Source organism: Syngnathus typhle, linkage group LG5 (genome assembly GCF_033458585.1).
Source record: "Syngnathus typhle isolate RoL2023-S1 ecotype Sweden linkage group LG5, RoL_Styp_1.0, whole genome shotgun sequence".
In the NCBI taxonomy this organism is placed as follows: domain Eukaryota; kingdom Metazoa; phylum Chordata; class Actinopteri; order Syngnathiformes; family Syngnathidae; genus Syngnathus; species Syngnathus typhle.
The window spans coordinates 10415124-10435338 of record NC_083742.1 but is presented as its reverse complement, the minus strand read 5'-3'; the positions used below and the strand labels follow the sequence as shown (position 1 = coordinate 10435338).

The following is a 20215-nucleotide window of genomic DNA, read 5'->3' as shown; positions in this document are numbered from 1 at the left end:
ATAATTGCGCCATCTAAAGGACAACATGTTTATTGCGCTAGTTTCCAATAACAGTTTTGTTTCATTATGTATTTGATAAATTGTCAATGGAAGATGAGTTGAACAGACACACACACTTGCTTTAAGAAAATGAAACATTGTAATTGTGAGTTGTATGTTAGAGACATCCCTTTTGCTGCCCTTTATGTACAATGCATGCCACGCCCTTAAATAAGAAAAATAGATACTGGTACTTCCGATCAAGTGTCACTTCGGAAGACTCCCATATAGCCAGTAGTCTCCGTTTTTATTACCAAAATCCCAACATTGGTACACAAACAAATATTTTCCAGAAATGTTATAAATATCCAACAGAGCGCTCTCGTGACCTCAATTTACCATGTGCGCATGCGCATGGCAGGGTTACTTTACTGCCTGAACTAAATCGTTTTCCTCGGGCTAAATTGTCAGTTGGTGCTATTTCTTTACATTAATTTGACGGACTATTAGTTATATCGCAATAAACATATCGTTGATGTCTTTACAGATTTTTATATCGTACTGTATCGCTGGTCACGTGACGCTGCTGTGAATCACCTGATTTGCAACTGAGAAAGAAAAATGGCCGCCCACTTGTCATACGGGAGAGTCAATTTAAACATTTTGAGAGAAGCAGCACGAAAAGAGCTAAGGGAGTTCTTGGACAAGTGTGCGGGAAGCAAGGTAATATTTAACACGTAGGGGAAAAACAATCGGGGGGAATCATCTCTGTCGTGGACATGGGAACTGAATCAGGCTCTGACATCATTGCAGCCATCAACACAGCCTGCTGAACAGTGCTTGGAGCTTTAGCTTTCCTATTCGGGAGACAGTACTGGTGGAGTTGTTTAAATATTGCAGATGTTGGTCATCATGTGCCTTGTGTGTGCTCTTTTTCTATAGGCCATAGTTTGGGATGAATATTTGACTGGCCCTTTTGGACTAATAGCACAATACTCTCTACTGAAGGTAACTGCTCACTTCATGTTGCTAACTTGGTCAAGCTTTTTGTCAACTACAGTATGCCGGAGTTGTATGCAAAAATTCTGTTGGGGTATCGCAAATACATGTTCTTTGGTTCAGGAGCATGAAGTGGAAAAGATGTTCACCCTCAAGAGCGGTCGGCTCCCCTCTGCCGATGTCAAAAACATCATCTTCTTTGTCCGCCCCCGACTAGAGCTCATGGATATTATCGCTGAAAATGTATTCAGGTAGGTTTTATGTGCCATACCTCAAAACATATATTGGATTTGCACCTTTGAAGAAAATCCAGGCTTTTAAGTCCTTCAACGTCACCCTCATACACTGTCCTTGCTTTGTGTTTTGTGTTGTCAGTGAAGATAAGATGCATTCGACGCGTGACTTCCACATCCTGTTTGTACCCCGGCGGAGCATGTTGTGCGAACAAAGGCTGAAGGAGCAGGGTGTGCTGGGCTCCTTCATCAACATTGATGAGTATATCCTGGACCTGATACCCTATGATGGTGACCTGCTGTCCATGGAATATGAAAGTGCCTTTAGGGTGTGTTCAATCTTTGCATTTAAAAGAATACAAGGGAGACTAAAGGCGATTACTAAACAAACATGCAGTGCAAGAACATTAGTTTTAAAATGTTGTAAGACTTTAAGGAAACTTCATTTAATGACATCCAGTGGTCAAGTTAAAGACTGCAATCAGTAATTGCAAGTACCTACTGTCCATCACAGGAAAAATAACACTGTAACGATCAACTCGTGAAAGATGCCATTTTTTTTCTTCTAAAGTGTGTTATTAATTGATTTTGCATATTCTTACAGGAGTGCTATTTGGAAAATGACCAAACAAGCCTTTACCACACAGCCAAGGGCCTTATGACCTTACAGGCATTGTATGGCACTATTCCACAAATTTACGGGAAAGGAGAGTGTGCACGGGTGAGTAATTTGAAAGTGGATCCACTTTAACAGCAAAGTGTCTTATTGCGTGGTGACTGGTATTTATTGTCTTTCTTTTTCTGGTTGCTATTAGCATGTTGCCAACATGATGCTGAGGATGAAGAGGGAGTTTGCAGGTATTCAGAATCAGATCCTGCCCGTGTTTGACACACTGCTTCTCTTGGACCGGAATGTAGACCTGTTAACTCCTCTGGCTACACAGCTCACATACGAAGGTCTCATTGATGAGATCTACGGAATCAATAACGGTTAGGGTAATATTTGTTAATATATTTTACACCTTTGTTTAGTAGCCAAGTTCACTGTCTATTTCTTTTGCAGGTAATGTCAAGTTGCCACCCGAGAAGTTTGCCCAGAAAAAACAAGGCGAAGCGAGTAAAGATTTGCCCACAGAGCCCAAGAAGTTGCAACTCAACTCAGCAGAGGAACTTTATGCCGAAATCCGTGACAAAAACTTCAACGCTGTTGGAGCGGCACTCAGTAAAAAGGCCAAAATTATTTCTGCTGCATTTGAGGTTGGTCCTGCTTCAGCTTTAAGCCACCTTGGCATGTTTATGCATAAAGGTGTGTGCGCTGTAGTGTGGCAAATCTATTCAGACACTAGGTTGCCATCTCTTTCTGACAGCCTCATTGAATTCCAATCGGATATGATTGTAATCTGACTTGGTCTTGAGAGAAAATCCATATGGTTAGGGAGTTGATGGCACTTTTAAAGAGATCCCATTAGGAATTTTATATCTACTCTACATAGTGCTTTTCTATCAGGTTAGTACGGCAGATTTACGATAAGACATGAAGTGTTTGTTGTCTTGTTTCACAGGAACGCCACAATGCGAAGACAGTGGGTGAAATTAAGCAGTTTGTGTCCCAGTTGCCTCATATGCAGGCAGCGCGGAGCTCCCTGGCTAACCACACATCCATTGCAGAACTCATTAAGGACATCACAAGTCTGTAAACAATGAGTTACTCTTGCTTCTTTTACACAAATTGATTTATAACAAAAGTTTGCTTCACTGGGTCGTGTCTTTTAGCATCCGAAGCTTTCTTTGATAACCTAACAGTGGAGCAGGAGTTCATGACTGGAGTTGACACAGACAAGGTACATGGTCCTTGCACCCAAGTTTTTTGTGCAGGTTGTTGTATTAAAAAAAAAAAAAGAGATTTGACAAATGGTGAATTGGACATACAGTAACTTTAATGTATTGGACATTTTATAATCCAGGTAAACACATACATTGAAGACAGGATTGCCCAAAAAGATCCCCTCATCAAGATTCTGCGCCTCGTGTGTATGCAGTCTGTCTGTAACAACGGCCTTAAACAGAAGGTCCTTGACTACTACAAGCGAGAGATTCTCCAGGTAGAGTTAAAAAAATAAATAAATAAAAATGTCCGATGAATCTGTTGTAATCTACTATGCGGATGAATTATACACCTAGCCATTACTTTTACAGAAAGTTAAAATAAATGGAAATATGGAGTTGCCTTTGTATTAAATGCAACTGTTCAAAATGTAAAATGAAGAATTAGGTGGAAGTGATAAGTCTATCGCAAATGTACTTATTGTTTACGTTAGTGCTTTTTTTCTGTAGTGTGTGACGATGCAATGTGATTTATTGCTTTATTCTCTTTTTAAAATACTTATCTCTTTAGTGACCGCCACTAATTTGTACATGTATGCTTTTGTTTTATAAGACCTATGGCTATGAGCACATCCTGACACTGAACAACCTAGAGAAAGGAGGTCTTCTGAAGCCACAGACCAGTTCAAGGAATAATTACCCTACCATTAGAAAAACCCTTAAACTGTGGATGGAGGATGCAAACGAACAAGTATGAATAGCAAGGAGATTGATTATATGCGCTAATGTTTGACCTATGACAAGGACATGGCGATATTTGGTTGTTTGTTTTCTCTTTCAGAACCCCAACGACATCTCGTACGTATACAGCGGCTACGCTCCATTAAGCATCCGACTCACCCAAGTCTTGGCCAGGCCAGGCTGGCGGAGCATCGAGGAGGTGCTGAAGATGCTCCCAGGTCCACATTTCGAGGAGCGCCAGCAGCTGCCTCCTGGACTCCACAAAAAACGTAAGGGCCAATTCAAACATGTTTTTCCGTCAGCCTTCTGCCTGTAAGGTATAGATAAGAGTAGGCTTTGTTCATGTGAGGGCAGAAGCTGAATGAGAAGATGGATTGCACTAGGCAGACATTGTTATCCTACCTCCGCCAGTCTTTGTTTGCGCACGTCTTAAAATGAGCAATACACAGCATTTGTCAAGTCACCACCAGTGCTGCCATAGTGGCAGTTAGAGGTGTCAACACTGATGGGAATGACACTATTTTAGAAATATGCTAATTAGAACTGTGAGATTAGATTAAGTGACGTGCTTCTGCTTGTCTGTGTTAGAATAGATTTCCAAATGTGCTAATTGAAGAGTCTCAGCAAAACTGATGGATAGTAGATAGCTTTAACGTATTTATCCAGTAGTGCGTGTAGTGGTATACTTCTATATAAATCAAAGCTGCGTATCCAAAATGTGAGGATTTCACTTCTTTTTTCACAGACAGGTATAATTATGTTTGTGTCATACTATATGTACTGTATGTGAGAGATGACGTCAGACTTACTTTCAGGCCAGCAGGGGGAGAACAGGACGACACTGGTGTTTTTCTTGGGAGGAGTGACGTATGCCGAAATAGCGGCTCTCCGTTTCCTTTCTCAAATGGAGGACAGCGGAATGGAATATGTTATAGCTACAACCAAACTCCTCAACGGCGCATCTTGGATCAAATCTCTCATGGACAGACCTGAAGCTCAGATGCATTGAATAAACTGCAACACACCTGGACACATCAAACAGCTTGAGCACTCTTCATGTCGGTATAAGCATGCTGCAGGTGTCTCACTGATGTCCATGTTAGAGAAACAGATGGAGATCTTTCTGTCCCTGAATTGTACTGGGGCAATGGAAAAAAATGGCTGTAAGAAAGTCATTTTTCTCTTATGGATCAGTTGTATAAAATTTATGTGTTAATAAAGCGTTGGTCAAAATGTAACGTGTTTAATAAAACAACTTTGGAATGTTATTTGGATGCTTTTCCCCTTCCAGATAAAATATATTAACGAAATCAAACGGGTCCCTCCATTGTATGCAACACTACTGTTCCCACTGATGTGACTGCATGGTTGTTTTTTTTGACGAGGGAGTATAGCTGTCAGCACAGGCCCAGCCCTCGGAAGGAGCAATTAGTGCAGTAACAGGCCTCCTGATCAGCCGATAATGCTCCTGCGCCGTCTGGAGAGCTCAGGCCTCAGCATCCTATCATTTGACAGCACAGGACACTGATTGAATTAGGAGGCCATTTGCTCAATGTTCCGGCAGAGAATAACTGTGCGGCAGCAGGGTTTTAGGTCTTCAGTCAATAGCATCTCCTTGTTTTTACAGTATAAACAGGGCTTCCTGCTGACAGGATATACTCCGTGTACTCTTCATGGATAAATCCATGTTTATTTCTTATTCCTAATTAGATTTATGAGTAAGATTTGCTTGACAGCTTTCATATTGTACTAGGGTGTGTCTGAGGAGCAGGTGCACGGGAGGCATAACTACCATTAGGATTAATCCCAGGGGAATAAAATCCTTATGGTCAGTTCTTGTTTTTGGCTCCTCCTCGGTTGGGAGTTGCAAGGCTCGAGGGTGCATCAGCCAACTTCACGGCTACAAGTGTACCAGCCCACCCTGTGAACAGCGTCAGTCCTGCTGCAACAACATCAAGGTATGAGTTGTTTGAAAGCTTTTATTTCCTACAATTGCAGATGTGTGTATGCTTTCATTTTGATTGATATTTTATTTGTTTACCATTTGCTAGATGAAAATGTCACAGAATATAGCTTTATTATGCTGCATAAAGAGTACATTATTCTAAAAGTGCCTTTTATTTCAGGAAATAGTATTTGCATTTTTGTAATTAGATCTTCCTAATAGCTACCTCTTTTACAATTACCAAATACTTGGCTGCAACTTCTACCACTGCTTTACATTTCCTGTTTTTTCCCCTAAATGTAATTTTAAAATGATTGTGCATGTTCACCTTTTCTAAGTGTTAATATCTAAAGAGCTCAGATTCATGCTAAACCAAATGACTAAAGATGTTTGCGGGATTTAGATCAATACTGAAACCTTTTAGTGCAATTTGCAAATACATTATTTAACAGTTCTCATCATAAGGCTATGTGGCCGATACATTATTTATTTCCTTCATTCTTTTGTATCGTGACAAGTGTGTGTTTGCAGAATGGGACGAGGTGGGAACCTGGGACACCTGACTCTTGTTGCTCCCAAGCACAAGACACAGCAGGTGCATCTGGATTCCGAGCCTTTTTTTATTCGCTTTCTGCGGACATTCAGGGAAATCCTCAAATTTGTCCTCTTCAGCTACACTGTGCTTTTTGGCTCCTTACTTCTCGCCCGTTGGACCACTTACTACATGGTGGGAAAGTAAAAAGACACAGAGATTCAACTTGCACTTGGATGAGGAGCTCTTTATTCAGATTGAAGATACTTTATTTTGGATTCAAAATAAATGTCAATGTGTTTTCCTGCTTCATACTTGCTACTTGATTCCAATCAATCAAATGTGATAATTTGGTAAGAACTGTGCACTCATCCAAACTTGCTGATGCCAGCTAAAAGAGCAGAATTACAACAATTTGAATTGCAATTTTGCTTCTGATGTGTTGGTGTGTGTATTCTTCAACTTTTAATGCATTGAAAAATGATCACAATAAATGTTATATCTGTCTGCAGTCAAAAACATACAGTACAAAAAGACGCCATTATATATGAGACGCACTATTACTGATTGTTTCTAAGCAATTAAACGGAGAGATTGCTTAGGTCTAAATATTGCATTTAGCAAACAGGACAAAGGAATGATAGGGATTACATATATATCTGAATTCTGACTTTATTTTGCCAGATGCTTGGATATTGGATACTCATTTCGAGACACTAACCAGGCTAAGCAATTGGTGATACAGGTCTTTCTTTACACCTGATGTCTATGTAACCCACATTTATTAGTATACATGCATTAAATTTATTAGTTTTACCTTTAAAACGCTGCCTGTAATACTTTCCTGTTTTATTTGTTGAATGTTGTTAGCTGATAGTGTTCAATGATACACACATACACTTTCATGACTTTCATGTAACAGAAAATGTATAAAAGTAAACTGTTTGTTTGATGTGAATCTACCTGTTTTAAAATGAAAATGTAAGGTGAAAACAAAAGTATTAAAAGACCAAATGCAAAACTAATATGTTTTGTTGACAAAACTCTGTGCGTCATTTAACGCGTTTGATTCTACTATAGTGCCAGTCAACACGGGCGGGGCTTGGCGTTTCCTGTTGTTTCCAAAGCAGTCATCGACGCTTCTCATTAAAATAAAATTACGTTATAATTTAAACAGTCATGATTTCTGGTGATAAATTAAGTTAGTTTGTACAGTTAAACAACTCGGGACTAAAATACTGATTATTTTCTTGGCTCAGCCTGACCGCCCTCACGGTGTAACATCAGATATATTCCTCAACGCCAGCAGCGTTGCGCCATTTTGAAAGTGTTATGTTGGGAGAGGCAGGGACGAGGGAATTCTTAAAAGTATAGTGCAAAGTCTAAACACCTGTTCTTTATTCCAGCCTTACTACCGTTTTTCTATGAGAAAAAAATATTTTTAGTCTTTGCAAAAGTTAAGCTAAGGTCGTGTGTGCTTCTTTAAGAAATAATAATGAAATAAACATTGGCAGCGCTCGCAGTTTCATTCCTCTACTCTACACCTCCTCGGTAGTCAGAAAGCAGCAGCAGTGCTCAGTCCAGGGCCTGAGCCCGCTTCACAGACCCCTTCTCTCGCTGGCCCACCACCATGGCAGGTAAAATTTAAACGACACGGCGAGGCTGCGGTCATCGTTTAATAAGTCATGAATAAAACGGAACCTAATCTAGTGTTGGTGGTTAACTAGCAGGAAGCTAGCATGCTAAGCTCGTGTTGGGTTTTGTAGTGAGCGTAAATAAAGTTACACTTGGTGGGGCGTGGTGTCTTGAAACTGGATGTCTACCTCCTGCAGGGGTCGGTGATGAGAGCGACGAGGTGCAATGGTGTTTTTCCCAAGTCAAAGGAGCAATAGATGACGACGTTGCAGAAGGTGAGTCCATCTGATTTTTTTTCCCCCTCATTGACACTTGGAACATGTATGGAAAGTCGCCTAATCATTTTCAGATCTCTAATATTCAACCTAAGCTTCATTACTTTAAGAAAATAAAGCGCACTTGTTGAACAACTGAGTCCATTCAACAATGTGAAATGACATTTCTGCACGCTAGTGGGACAACTATGTTAATTGTTGGCATTTTGGTGCAAGGAGTATGTTCCAGGATGCTGCGACTTAAAGTGTTACTATGGTGGAGTAAAAATGTTCAGTAGTAAGGAATAATTGCATACTGCTAAGTCAAAAGTGGTACTTACTAGTAGTGAGAAAACTGCTTGTTCATTTCACAAGTGTGCCCTCGTTCTACTATTGTGCTGAATTGTTTTACAAGTGAGGACAAAAGACATCAAGGATATCACTATAAATGTTCAGTCAAGTTTGAGAAATAATTTCAAATTGCAATGTAAACTACTGGTAATAGTTTGACAATGGACAGTAGATATGTTAATATTCATGTGGGTGCCATTAATTGGACAAGCATATCAAGAGATTACAGATAATCTATTTCTCCGCTATGCTTACCATATGTTTGCCCATCAAAGGTGACAATGACACTGCTGATCTTTTGTTTCAGGTCATCGCTGTCCTTTTTTTTTTTTTTTTTTTTTTTTTTTTTGTGAGCTAGATGCGCGAAAGTGAAATGGCTACCAAGTTTATTGTATTTTGGTTCTGGTGCCAGATCTTGTCCGATATTGCAAACAGAAAGCACAATTCACTCTCATTTGCATGGGCTTTATTACACTAAATGCACTAAAACTATACATTGCTTGTAGACTGTTATTACAACAGTAAATCTGCACTGTTTACAGTAAACTCTACCTTACACCCACAGTGGTCGTCAATGCATGCCTAAAACACGAATTATTGTTCACATGTTGTAACATCTTTACTTGTCATTCTGCAGCTAAAAATACTTCTGCTATCCGCTGGATGCCATAATGCTGTTAAATGTGCGTGAGGTGTGTGACAGCTGTTGACTCCCAGAGCCATTTCTTGTAAAGTCTCTAGTGACTTTGGGACTGCCTGCCATTTTGTTCCCATAATAGACAACTCCAGCTGTGTGAATTATCGGGAAAGGAGCAAAGAGCCGCATCCTGTCCTGAATTGAACTTGCATTCAGTCTCTCATGTCTGGTTTGCACTGTGCTTTTCCACTCCATTTGTTTTCTGTATAAAAATGTTATAATGTCTTAAATGATCGGTAGCTGAGCATAACACAACACAAATCAGTGAATGAAATAACGTCAAAAACTGTGATCTCTAAACATTTTAAATTAATTTGGCATTACCTTTAATCAAAAAATATAAGACATAGCTGATAGCTAATTAGACTTTGAAAAATAATGCACCCCAAGTGCACATGCGGCAGACTCTCCTTAACTACCACTAACAACCCAGGCTACAATTAAGTTTTCCCAGAGCTACAAAGCTTGTGTGCCATGCAAAATCAGGGCATCCACCTGAAGGGGGCATCCACAGCATCCTATTAATTTGTAGTCATTTGTGTTTGGATGAGCTTGTCAGAAAAAGGCTGTATGAAGCACTTTGTTTGCTCCACACTCACTCTATGCCTGTGTTAAGAATCGTGTTCTCACTAGTGCCAGGCAGTAAACAAGGACTGATTGTTGTTTTCAATGTTCTCTGTATTGTATAATTAGATGTAAATGGTGTTCAAGGTGCCAATTGTTCCTGCACAATGTGGACGGACGGACGGACGGACGGACGGATGGATGGATGGATGGATGGATGGATGGATGGATGGATGGATGGATGGATGGAAGGAAGATGAAGTTTGTGTATACAGGCATACTAGTCCTTGTCACTAGTCCTTGTTCTTGCAGCTCATTGGTGACAAAAACTTTACATTGTCAGGACCACTGACGTTTAGACATGATGGTTGCATGTTAAAGAGGCAGTGTTGCGATATTGTGATTAAAACACTTATGATATTCCTGTGTCGACAGCTGATATCATATCCACTGTTGAGTTCAACCACTCAGGGGAGATGCTTGCCACTGGAGACAAAGGAGGTCGTGTAGTCATCTTTCAACAGGAGCCAGAGGTGCTTTTTATGTAGACGTCAATATTTGTTTGACTTTGCATATCCCATATTATTTGTAGTCTTGCATTGTTGTGCCTGACGTGATCTTTGCTTGATTGTTATTTTTAAGAGTAAGAATCAGCCTCAGTGCCGTGGAGAATACAACGTGTACAGCACCTTTCAGAGCCATGAACCTGAGTTTGACTACCTGAAGAGCCTTGAGATTGAGGAGAAGATCAACAAGATTCGATGGTTGCCCCAGAAGAATGCTGCTCACTTCCTTTTATCCACAAATGGCAAGTTGACTTGTCTACTCTAGAGAACATGTTATACAACTTATTTCCTTGAATTTAAGTCCATTAGGACATCTTCTGGACATTTTTTAAACTGCTAAAAATATGTGCGTCTATAACAGCAGAAATAGAACTTGTTATTAAGCCGGTCAAACAATATGACATAAAACAAATATTTGTTGGCTGTAGTAGTTGACTGACTTTGACTTTGGCAGAGTTTCATAACATTTCAAGTAACCCGTCGTTAAATGGTCTTGTACAGTAGTTACCTAGCAATGTAAATGGCAAGTTTTTAAGATCACAAAAAAAGTAGTTTTTGTCGAATCACTCACATAATGTAATAATATTCAACTACAGAATTTTTAAGAATTATTGATATCCCCCTGTCATTGTCCTCTCATAGATAAAACCATAAAGCTGTGGAAAATTAGCGAGCGAGACAAGAGACCGGAAGGTTATAATTTGAAAGAAGATGACGGTCGATACAGAGATCCAAATACAGTCACAACGCTACGGGTGGGTATCGTGCGTGTATTATTTATTTTTCATAGGTCATCACAATTTAACATGTTGTCTAGCTTGTAAAAAAGACGGTGAACTCACTGGTCTTTTCCCCTAGGTACCAATCTTCAGGCCCATGGACCTGATGGTGGAGGCCAGCCCTCGTAGAGTCTTTGCCAATGCTCACACTTACCACATCAATTCCATCTCAGTCAATAGTGATTGTGAAACGTACCTATCCGCAGATGATCTTCGTATCAATTTATGGCATTTGGAGATCACTGATCGCAGCTTTAGTATCCTTTCTCTCTTAGCTCCTCACACACATCCATCAGTATTGGAAACTGCTTATCTTTTCCGGACCGGTAATTGAGCACATCCTTTCCACTGTAAAAGAGGGCACTTGGTAGAGAGACTGTAAAGAGGGAATTCAGTCTAGCATGGCTCTGTTAATGTCTGTGCATAGATGTTATTGAAGATGTGTGCGTTCTTCTCGTAATTGAAAGTTAAAGGTGAAATATAGAATAAATACAAATAATCAATTATAAAAATATGGTATGATGATACTGCAGTGATTTCCATGTTATAATTTCAAGTCTGTAAGTCTCCTCTTTCCTCTTCTCTTCTGTTGGACCTGAACTTTTCTTACTCAGATATTGTTGACATCAAGCCAGCTAACATGGAGGAATTGACTGAGGTGATCACAGCGTCAGAGTGCCATCCTAACCAATGCAATACATTTGTGTACAGTAGCAGTAAAGGAGCCATCCGCTTGTGCGACATGAGGGCGTCAGCACTGTGTGACAACCATGCCAAATGTAAGTAGGTCACTCCTACTATGACGCAACCCAACTAAAAAACTGAATTCCATTTTTGTGGTCTTATAATGATCCAAGTCCCTAGCCTAAAATTCCGTTTCCTCGGTATGCAGTAAGGAAGTACATTGTTGTGTCTGCAGTGTTTGAAGAGCCAGAGGATCCAAACAATCGTTCCTTCTTCTCAGAAATAACGTCATCCATCTCTGATGTGAACTTCAGCCACAGTGGACGTTACATAATGACCCGTGACTACCTGTCCATCAAAATCTGGGACCTCAATATGGAGACTCGTCCAGTGGAGACCTATCAGGCATGTTATGTTGGTCATGTATGTTGGTGTCGGTGACTACTCACGTATTGAGTACTAGTACTGATATCGGCCTGAGAAAAATGTGGTACTGAACATGCCTACTATTTATAGTACTGTATATGAGTAGCTTGGTCCGCCCTCCTCAAAATTGTTCTTCTCTCTCAGGTGCATGAATATCTCAGGAGCAAGCTGTGTTCACTCTATGAGAACGATTGCATCTTTGACAAATTTGAGTGCTGTTGGAATGGAAACGACAGGTGAGAACATACATTCTCGTCATTGATTTTCATTCTGCCTCCTTTGCTATGCCGTTTCCTAGATGTTAAAAGCCATAGTTTGTGTACCAGCTATAGGTTGATGCCTTTGGTAGTTTGGTTTACTATCCAGTTGACTCAGATCTCTGCCTCACTATAACTTTGTGCCCTGTGTGCAGCGTGGTCATGACAGGTTCCTACAACAACTTCTTCAGGCTGTTTGACCGAGGCTACAGGCAGGATGTGACCCTAGAGGCATCAAGGGAGAACAGCAAACCACAGTCTATTCTTAAACCCCGCAAAGTAAGCTCAGGTGGGAAGCGCAAGAAGGATGAGATCAGTGTAGACAGTTTGGACTTTAACAAGAAGATCCTCCACACTGCCTGGCATCCCCTGGACAACATTATTGCAGTGGCCACCACCAATAATCTCTATATATTCCAGGACAAACTTAACTAGTATTGCGCCATCACACAGATTTATAACTAGAATAAATCTGTCAAAATTTTCAAGTCTGGCTCAGACCTTGGGTATGGCTGATCATCACAAGTACACTTTTCACGTATAATACAAATTGAACTTACCGGCTCTGTTGACCTAATTACTGTACAAACTTTGGGATTCCGAGGCTTATTTACATTTTCCACCAGATGCACATGTTCATCTAGCTGCTGGTTACAACTCTACTACATCTTAGACCAAAGGGAAGATATATGTAAAAAGACAAACATATTTTTCATGTGGGCATTTATCCCAATACTAATCGTTAATGCAATTTGGCTCCTATAACATTTGATTAATTTCAGCAGGAAAATGTTTAATTGTAGACTCAGTTGCACTGGCATGAAAAAAATGCTGATACAAGTGGTCAACACTCCTTAGTTGCACCCACCCAATTTGACACATTCACTCACAACTTCTTCCTGATTGAGTACATTGATAAAGGGCCAATCGAGGATTTCTCCCACTAAGGTTATATTGAATGGTGCTCTAAAAACAATGCTGCCACTTCCTTTTCTGCTGCATAACAATTTATACCACGTTAGATCTTTATCCTATGATTGCCTGTTGTTTACATTTTTTAATTCTTAACAGTAGGGATGACCAATTTCAGTGGTCATCTAAATGGCATACTTTTGACTGTTTATGTACATGCCAAGCAGGGAGGGGGGGGGGGGGGTTCTGTATTTACCAGGTTAGTTTCCTTTGACATAAACTACTTATTTCCTAAGACACACAGCTTTCAGGAATTTGTTTCATCATATTTTAGGAGCACATGTACAATATAATGTTTTCATAACAACATGGTTGACTTTTGACTGACAGGTGTTTGGGTTCGGGGAACTGAATCATGCCAAAATCAAATGTGCTTTATGCCTGTAAATTATAGTCATTTAGTTAAAGCTCTGCTCAGTCATTACTATAATGAAAATGTACCACCAATAACAGCTCAGGCTCAAGAGCCCAAGGTGGCCCAGGTGTTTTGTTGGGTGTTGCTGCCAACCTCCACAAAACAAATGTTATGTTGCAGACAGGTGACTTTACCCCTTGGATCAAGTTTCATTTTTTTTATATTTTATACTGTATCAGAAGAGAAAAATAGTCTCTATAGCTGATTTATTTTTGTATAAATTAAGGCAACAGTTGTAGTCTGATCACTGACGTTTTAAATGGAACTGTCTCTGATGGTTGGTTTGAATGTAGATGGAAGGCTTGTGTGTTGTCTCAGGGCAGATATTTGTTTGAAAGTTCTGTGATGTCAAATAGGAGCATGCTCTTTTCTTTTTCTTTTTTTTAAAGTCGATTTTATATCTGCAAAAGCATAGGCAGGACAGTACAGCATCTGGCCTGAAAGGACGCCACAAAACCCCCATTGGCCTTTATTAAAGCATAAAGAGTCAATATAACCTGACAAAAGCATTTCATGTGGCGTGCCAAACATGAGACACTCAGGGGAATTCACCACTGATCAATGATCAAAATATTGTTCCTTCAAGATAGCAGGTTCTTAATACTAAATAAAAAAGAAGCCTTAATCAAAAGCCTATGCATTTCGATTGTGTAAGAGTTAATTGTTATGACCCAATGGAGACTGATCAACAGCATTAAATGTATGGCGTTTTTGACCCTAGCATCATACATAAACTCATTTTGGGGGATGTTTAATTTTTGTTTCTTTCAAGTTCTTAAATAAAGATGGAAGAATTTTGGAAGTCTGGTGTGAAAAACTATTCAACTTTGTGTGTGTGTGTGTGGGGGGGGGTGTTAGATGGAATTTAATTATATTATTACTATAAGTAATAAAGTTCTGCACACTCAACATTGTCTCCACGTTGCGGCCCCTACGTTGCGGCCCCTACGTTCCTCACTGAACTGCTCACACCACAAACCTCCAGTAGGACCTGATCAGGCCGACAGCACCGTCTAGTTATGACCAGGACACGGCTCAAGACCATGGGCGACAGGGCCTTCTCAGTGGCCCTCCCTGACCACCTCAGGGTTCCACAGACGATGGATGCTTTTAAAAAGGGACTAAAGACCTTTTTACTCTGGCCTATAGCTAAATACTTACTATTTTTTTCATGCTTTTATATTTTTGATAGTCTCTTTTTGTTTTTCCCCTCTCTTTTAAAGTCTTGTTTGCACTGTAGCAATTTGATGTCAAACGTAAAGTCTGTTTAATACAATGTATTATTAATATGAAAAACTAAGTTCCAATTTAAATTAACAATACAGTTAGTATTCTATTGACTATTATATCATGATATAATTACGAACATCTTACCACCACCCCACCAAAAGAATAAAAGCTGTTCATTATTATATAACCACGTTTTAATAGATTAATGCGTCACACGCTTCAATGACGAATTGAGTTTACTATGTACTTTGTCAACCAACAGTGATGAACGCCTACATCATTTTGAGTCAGTCACCACATAAAGCCTTGTGCGTTTGTTAAGTCTTGTTTGGCTCTTCACATCACAATACACTGACACACACACGTATTTTAACATGAAAGATGCACGTCTATCCGCGAATGAATGGATACACGTCCATTATCTATTTCAACACAGCCTTTTTTTATCCTGTCTGGACACTGGCCAGGCTACGCGCATGCGCGCGCCTCGGTCATGTTGACGAATGCGAAAACAGAAGTCAACATGTCCACCGCTGCTGCTCAACAAAATAATAATGAAGAGCCTGGGCTTCACGGTACGTAACATAGTCCTTATTTGTATTGTCCCTATATCCTGAAGCTATTCCAAATTTCGTTAACGCGTATGCTGTCTTTCTGCACTAATGAGTCGATAATCATTTTGGTTAAAGTTCAATCGTTTCCTCATCCTCTCGGATGGGTGGCGAGTGACGTAGTATGACGTTGCTGAGAATTGGCTAATAAGGCTTCGCAATTATTTTACTGATGGAAATTGTAGCCAATCACATTGCCCATCAATGTTGGGCGGACTCTCACCAAAATAAAAACAATTTAGGAGACACAAAAAATACTAACATTGCGTTGATTTTTATTTAAAGATGTTCCTTGCGGTCACGAGTATTTATGAGGGCTTGAGAATGCTAGGGTTATTTTACCAGGCATTCTCTTCAAAATTCACGTCTAAAATAAGACAGAAAATCGTCCTGGGACGTTACTTTCGTTGTCGTTGTCAACAGAAACACATTTTAGACAAATAATTGACCTTTTTCGCACGCAATTAATAATTGTTGTTAAGAGTACAAGCATCATATGGGCAACAACGACACGTCGGAGCAGCTTGTCTGTTACGCAACAGAGAGCTGCATTGTTGACATGGATATAAAAATACATTGGGCCATGCTTGGGCACGTCGCTAAATCGTTATACTGTCTGTCAATTCTATTTCTTATTGTATGACATAAACAGATGATCGAGGCGTTGCGTGCGATTAGTTTGCATTCTGTGTGCAGCCAAGCTGTCTTTACCGGATTGCATAACGCCCTCCTGGCTGGGGGGGAAAAAAACTAGCTGTTAGTAGGGCAGTGGCACAAAGATGAACGCTCCAACACTGTTGCACTGTTTATAGTCTAAATACAACGCTTAATCGCATTAATGTCAGATTTTATGACGAACAGGATAGTCTAAAAGTGTTTTTAACCTTGTCTTTTCAAGGCTCTTGGGTGGAATTGGAGTTGAATGGAAACACAGGCGTGAATACCAGCTTGCAAATATCAGCTGCTGCAGACCAAATAAATGCAAACGCTGGCACAAGTCACACCCTAGACATGGTGCCAGAGATAGATGAAACCCTGATTGGAGGACTAGAACATGTGCCATCCTCCTCCTCCATTCACAACGGGGACATGGAGAGGATTCTCCTGGATGCACAGCATGAATCCAGCCCAAGTAATTCTTCGTGTGACAGGTGGGGCAAAAGTTACGTGCTAAATGGTGTCAGTAGTGTCGAAACATACCTATTAACCACAATGTGTCCACTCAGTCCTCAAAGGCCACAGAGTCCAAACCAGGATGAGGGTCAGATCACTTTTGATGTGGATATGTCTAGTCCAAGAGGTAGTCAGGTAAAAGTCATTCTATTTACAATTTCCAAAAGAAAACCATTCTTTTTTGTATTTATGAAACACAATCTCACATCAGGTCTAGGTTGTACCCCAACTTTTCCCCAAAATCAGTTGGGACAGGCTACGGCTCACCTGCGGGGCTAATGAGGATAAGTTCTGTAGAAAACGGATGAAATTAGTTTGGCAATTTTAAATGTCAGGCTCAAATTGTTGACAGACATCTGTTTCTTAACAGCTAAAGCTAAAGTAATGAACATTAAATGTGGAGAAAAGTAAACATGTTGTGAATCATCAATGGCCGCATATGTAAAAGCTTGAACATGAGAAAGATGTGACCAGTGTCATGCACAAAAAAAAAAGAAATCACTGCTTTTTAACTATTTGATCCTTTCTTATTTGTAGTCAGAAGAAGAAGGTGCAGACAAAGAGAGAGAAGATGACATCCTCATGAACAAAGAAGTCGACTGGGTTGCTGATTGGTCCAGCAGGCCAGAAAATATTCCACCCAAGTGAGCATCGTCCTCCTTCTTGTTTTACATCTGATGGTGGCTGTCCTTTACTTTTTTTAGCTTAGGTTCTATGCTGCTAATTGATTCTGTGTTATTTCAGAGAATTTCACTTCAGACACCCCCGGCGTGCAGTATCCCTTAGTATGAGAAAAAGTGGTGTCATGAAGAAAGGCGGCGTATTCTCTGCTGAATTCCTCAAAGTCTTCATCCCGTCGCTTTTCATTTCACACATCCTCGCTCTCGGAATCGGGTAAGAAGTTGTATGTTTAATGGCCGTTCATGCGTTTGGTGTCCAACTAATTTTGCACCATTAAGTTGAGCACTATTTTGACTAACCAGAATAGAAACAAATAAAAGCAAGATATACATATCGCCATTGCATTAAATATAGCTGTCATGAGTAATTCGAGGGAGCCCTGCTGTTTTGTCTTCATTGAACTGGGCCCATCATGGGGAAATGGGAGACAATGACACTGTCTACTCCGTGATTTTTGTTTTTAATTACCATCATTGGAGAAAATTCCGTATGACAAAAATAGGAAGTTGTACATGGCAGCAAGGTATTTGATGTGAACAGTTTTGAAGGCTTATTTGCCTCATTTGCGAGAATGTCACCCACCAGAAGGCGCGCAGAGCAGTCTTAAGTGCAGGAGTGATACAACCTTAATTTAAGTGGGACTGAGACAGTCTCTTAAATGCCACTTTCTTTTTCTTGTAAGTTCTGACTCATCTTCTGACACATTTAACACTTAACACATTTTTCCTCATTTGTGGGATTTCTTTATTTTTTTACTGAAATACTGCATGACTCATTGTCTTAGTTTTTGACATGTGTACAAAGGCACTGGCGGATGCACCTGATTCTTAAACAAAACTTTCCTGTCGATACGTCTGATACAAATTGGCTGTCACAATATCGTTCTAAGCATGTGAGAGCATAATCTTCTATTTGTTTTGTCTTTGAAGGGTGTACATAGGTAAAAGAATCGCCACAGCCTCTGCCAGCTCTTACTAAGTGGAAAATGAGCAGTGCCTGGATGTCCTCCCGTCTTTCACGTAGCCTGTGATCACGTGTTTCTCGGCAGTCATCGTGCACCCACATTTGTCCTCCCAATCCATGTTAGACTTTGTCACATTGTAAGTGTATGCACATGAAACATGTTGTAATGTGGTTACTCCTCATGTTGACCCAAGGCATCCCAGTTGACTTGTATCCACTCAATAACAACTCCTGTGTAAGATGATAAAAATAGTCATCATGATCCAAGGGTTTGGCCTCAGTGGGCTTTAGGTTTGGGGATGGATAGTCCAAACTCTTTTTTTTTTTTTTTTTCCGGTCTTATCAGACAATCTGGCCCTTCAGCTGTCACCGTACAATTTTATTCGCCAGAGTTATCAACCCAAAGTATGTGACATATCTGAAGTAATAAGTTCAGGTAGGAAAGAACTTGGAATGCCTTAAACTTTTGAGCTGAACTTTAGTGGTGCAGTTATCGAAGGAAACGTAATGCTCCACGTGTCTTTATGAAATAGAAGCTTGATCATTTTTACCTTCAGTGGTTTTCTTTTTAAAGCTTCATGTTTTGAAGATTAAACCTAAATCTACCATGTAGCCAGTGAGTTTTGCCTTTTGTAGTATTTAACTATATTATGATAGTGGAACTTGGGCCAGGCGGCGGTGTACCAGGCCATATGTTCTTTTGTTTTTGCCTTTGTAGATTGCTTTTTATCACACATAACAGTAACAATGGCAAAGTGTCAAATTAATATTTTACCGCTGCACATTTTCATTGTATTGGTTTGGGGGGAATTCCCCGACATGTTTTGCTATTGAAATCCAGTTGTGAAGGTACTTAAAGCTGTGATATGCTTCACTTAATAGAAACTCCCTGATATTGTGTCAATAATATATCATATAATGATGAATAAGCTGTTCCAGGAACCTGTTTTCATCTATATGTCACTGTCAATACCATTTCCAGTGTGATACGTACAATGCTTGTAAACTTCCAGAAAAATAGTCAGACAAGCTTTTACTAATTTAAGTGCATGTAACTTCCATGTATTGATGCTAAAAATGATAATGAAGACTAATGACTGGATGCCTCATTTTCAGTGTTTAAAACTGATGTAATGTGAAAACCAAATCTATTGTTCTGGATTCTGTGGTAGATTTGGCTTTAAAAACACTCAATGTGGGTTTCAATGCATAAATAACACATTATCTCCTTAATCTATGGGCTTGTGTGCAGTTATTGAGACAGCGACTAACAGTAGTGTAACATAAGATTCCATCATCGAAATGTAGTTACAATAACTCAAACATATGAGATCATTGGCAGGCTTCTGCACAGCTGGTAAACAAATTGAAGAAAATGGAAAATCTGTAATGACTTTGTGTTGATTAAAGCAGAAATCTGGTCATCTGGACGTTAATGCCCATTATTTAATACACACTCCAATATGAGATGTGTAAGCGTGTGTGTGCATATGCACAATGGATGTAAAAGGTCTACACACCCCTGTTTCAATATATATATATTTTTTTGGGATACAAATATTCTGACCATTTCCACAATTAATGTGACTTATAATTTATACAACTCAATTGTTTTTCTTTCTTTTTGAGAGGTAAATTTACATTTAAGTTACAGTAAAATTAATTCAACACCAAGTTTAAAAGCTATGTGTTTGTGATATAATT

The 20215-nt window shown here is 39.7% G+C and overlaps 3 protein-coding genes across 3 annotated transcripts; all 3 read left to right on the top strand.

Annotated features, from left to right (window-relative positions):
* The first annotated feature begins 480 nt into the window (after window positions 1-480).
* On the top strand, window positions 481-5044 carry vps33a (VPS33A core subunit of CORVET and HOPS complexes). Its single transcript, XM_061279585.1, has 13 exons — window positions 481-702; window positions 922-987; window positions 1102-1229; window positions 1354-1540; window positions 1816-1932; window positions 2027-2201; window positions 2275-2468; window positions 2774-2900; window positions 2985-3052; window positions 3176-3313; window positions 3649-3786; window positions 3877-4045; window positions 4592-5044. The coding sequence occupies exons 1-13, from the start codon at window positions 601-603 to the stop codon at window positions 4783-4785; spliced, it is 1803 nt and encodes a 600-aa protein (XP_061135569.1). The 5' UTR covers window positions 481-600; the 3' UTR covers window positions 4786-5044.
* A 2521-nt stretch (window positions 5045-7565) lies between these two features.
* ppp2r2aa (protein phosphatase 2, regulatory subunit B, alpha a) lies at window positions 7566-14655 on the top strand. The gene is made up of 10 exons (XM_061278680.1): window positions 7566-7890; window positions 8086-8163; window positions 10190-10287; window positions 10397-10562; window positions 10963-11075; window positions 11179-11356; window positions 11714-11878; window positions 12019-12188; window positions 12354-12445; window positions 12622-14655. Exons 1-10 carry the CDS (start codon window positions 7884-7886, stop codon window positions 12899-12901), a joined length of 1347 nt encoding a protein of 448 aa, XP_061134664.1. The 5' UTR covers window positions 7566-7883; the 3' UTR covers window positions 12902-14655.
* Window positions 14656-15499: 844 nt separating this feature from the next.
* bnip3la (BCL2 interacting protein 3 like a) lies at window positions 15500-19935 on the top strand. Its single transcript, XM_061278982.1, has 6 exons — window positions 15500-15658; window positions 16593-16845; window positions 16921-17002; window positions 17405-17511; window positions 17612-17761; window positions 18478-19935. Exons 1-6 carry the CDS (start codon window positions 15577-15579, stop codon window positions 18524-18526), a joined length of 723 nt encoding a protein of 240 aa, XP_061134966.1. The 5' UTR covers window positions 15500-15576; the 3' UTR covers window positions 18527-19935.
* Window positions 19936-20215: the final 280 nt, after the last annotated feature.

Bases quoted from the DNA above. Each gene is read 5' to 3' on its own strand.
- ppp2r2aa (XM_061278680.1), top strand. The intron at 11,357-11,713 runs GTATCCTTTCTC...TTTCTTACTCAG, and splicing joins GATCACTGATCGCAGCTTTA to ATATTGTTGACATCAAGCCA. The intron at 12,446-12,621 runs GTGAGAACATAC...CCCTGTGTGCAG, and splicing joins TGTTGGAATGGAAACGACAG to CGTGGTCATGACAGGTTCCT.
- bnip3la (XM_061278982.1), top strand. From the start codon at position 15,577: ATGTTGACGAATGCGAAAACAGAAGTCAACATGTCCACCGCTGCTGCT. The intron at 17,512-17,611 runs GTGAGCATCGTC...GTGTTATTTCAG, and splicing joins CCAGAAAATATTCCACCCAA to AGAATTTCACTTCAGACACC. The intron at 17,762-18,477 runs GTAAGAAGTTGT...TTGTCTTTGAAG, and splicing joins ATCCTCGCTCTCGGAATCGG to GGTGTACATAGGTAAAAGAA.
- vps33a (XM_061279585.1), top strand. From the start codon at position 601: ATGGCCGCCCACTTGTCATACGGGAGAGTCAATTTAAACATTTTGAGA. The intron at 2,901-2,984 runs GTCTGTAAACAA...CGTGTCTTTTAG, and splicing joins ACTCATTAAGGACATCACAA to CATCCGAAGCTTTCTTTGAT. The intron at 3,053-3,175 runs GTACATGGTCCT...TTTATAATCCAG, and splicing joins CTGGAGTTGACACAGACAAG to GTAAACACATACATTGAAGA.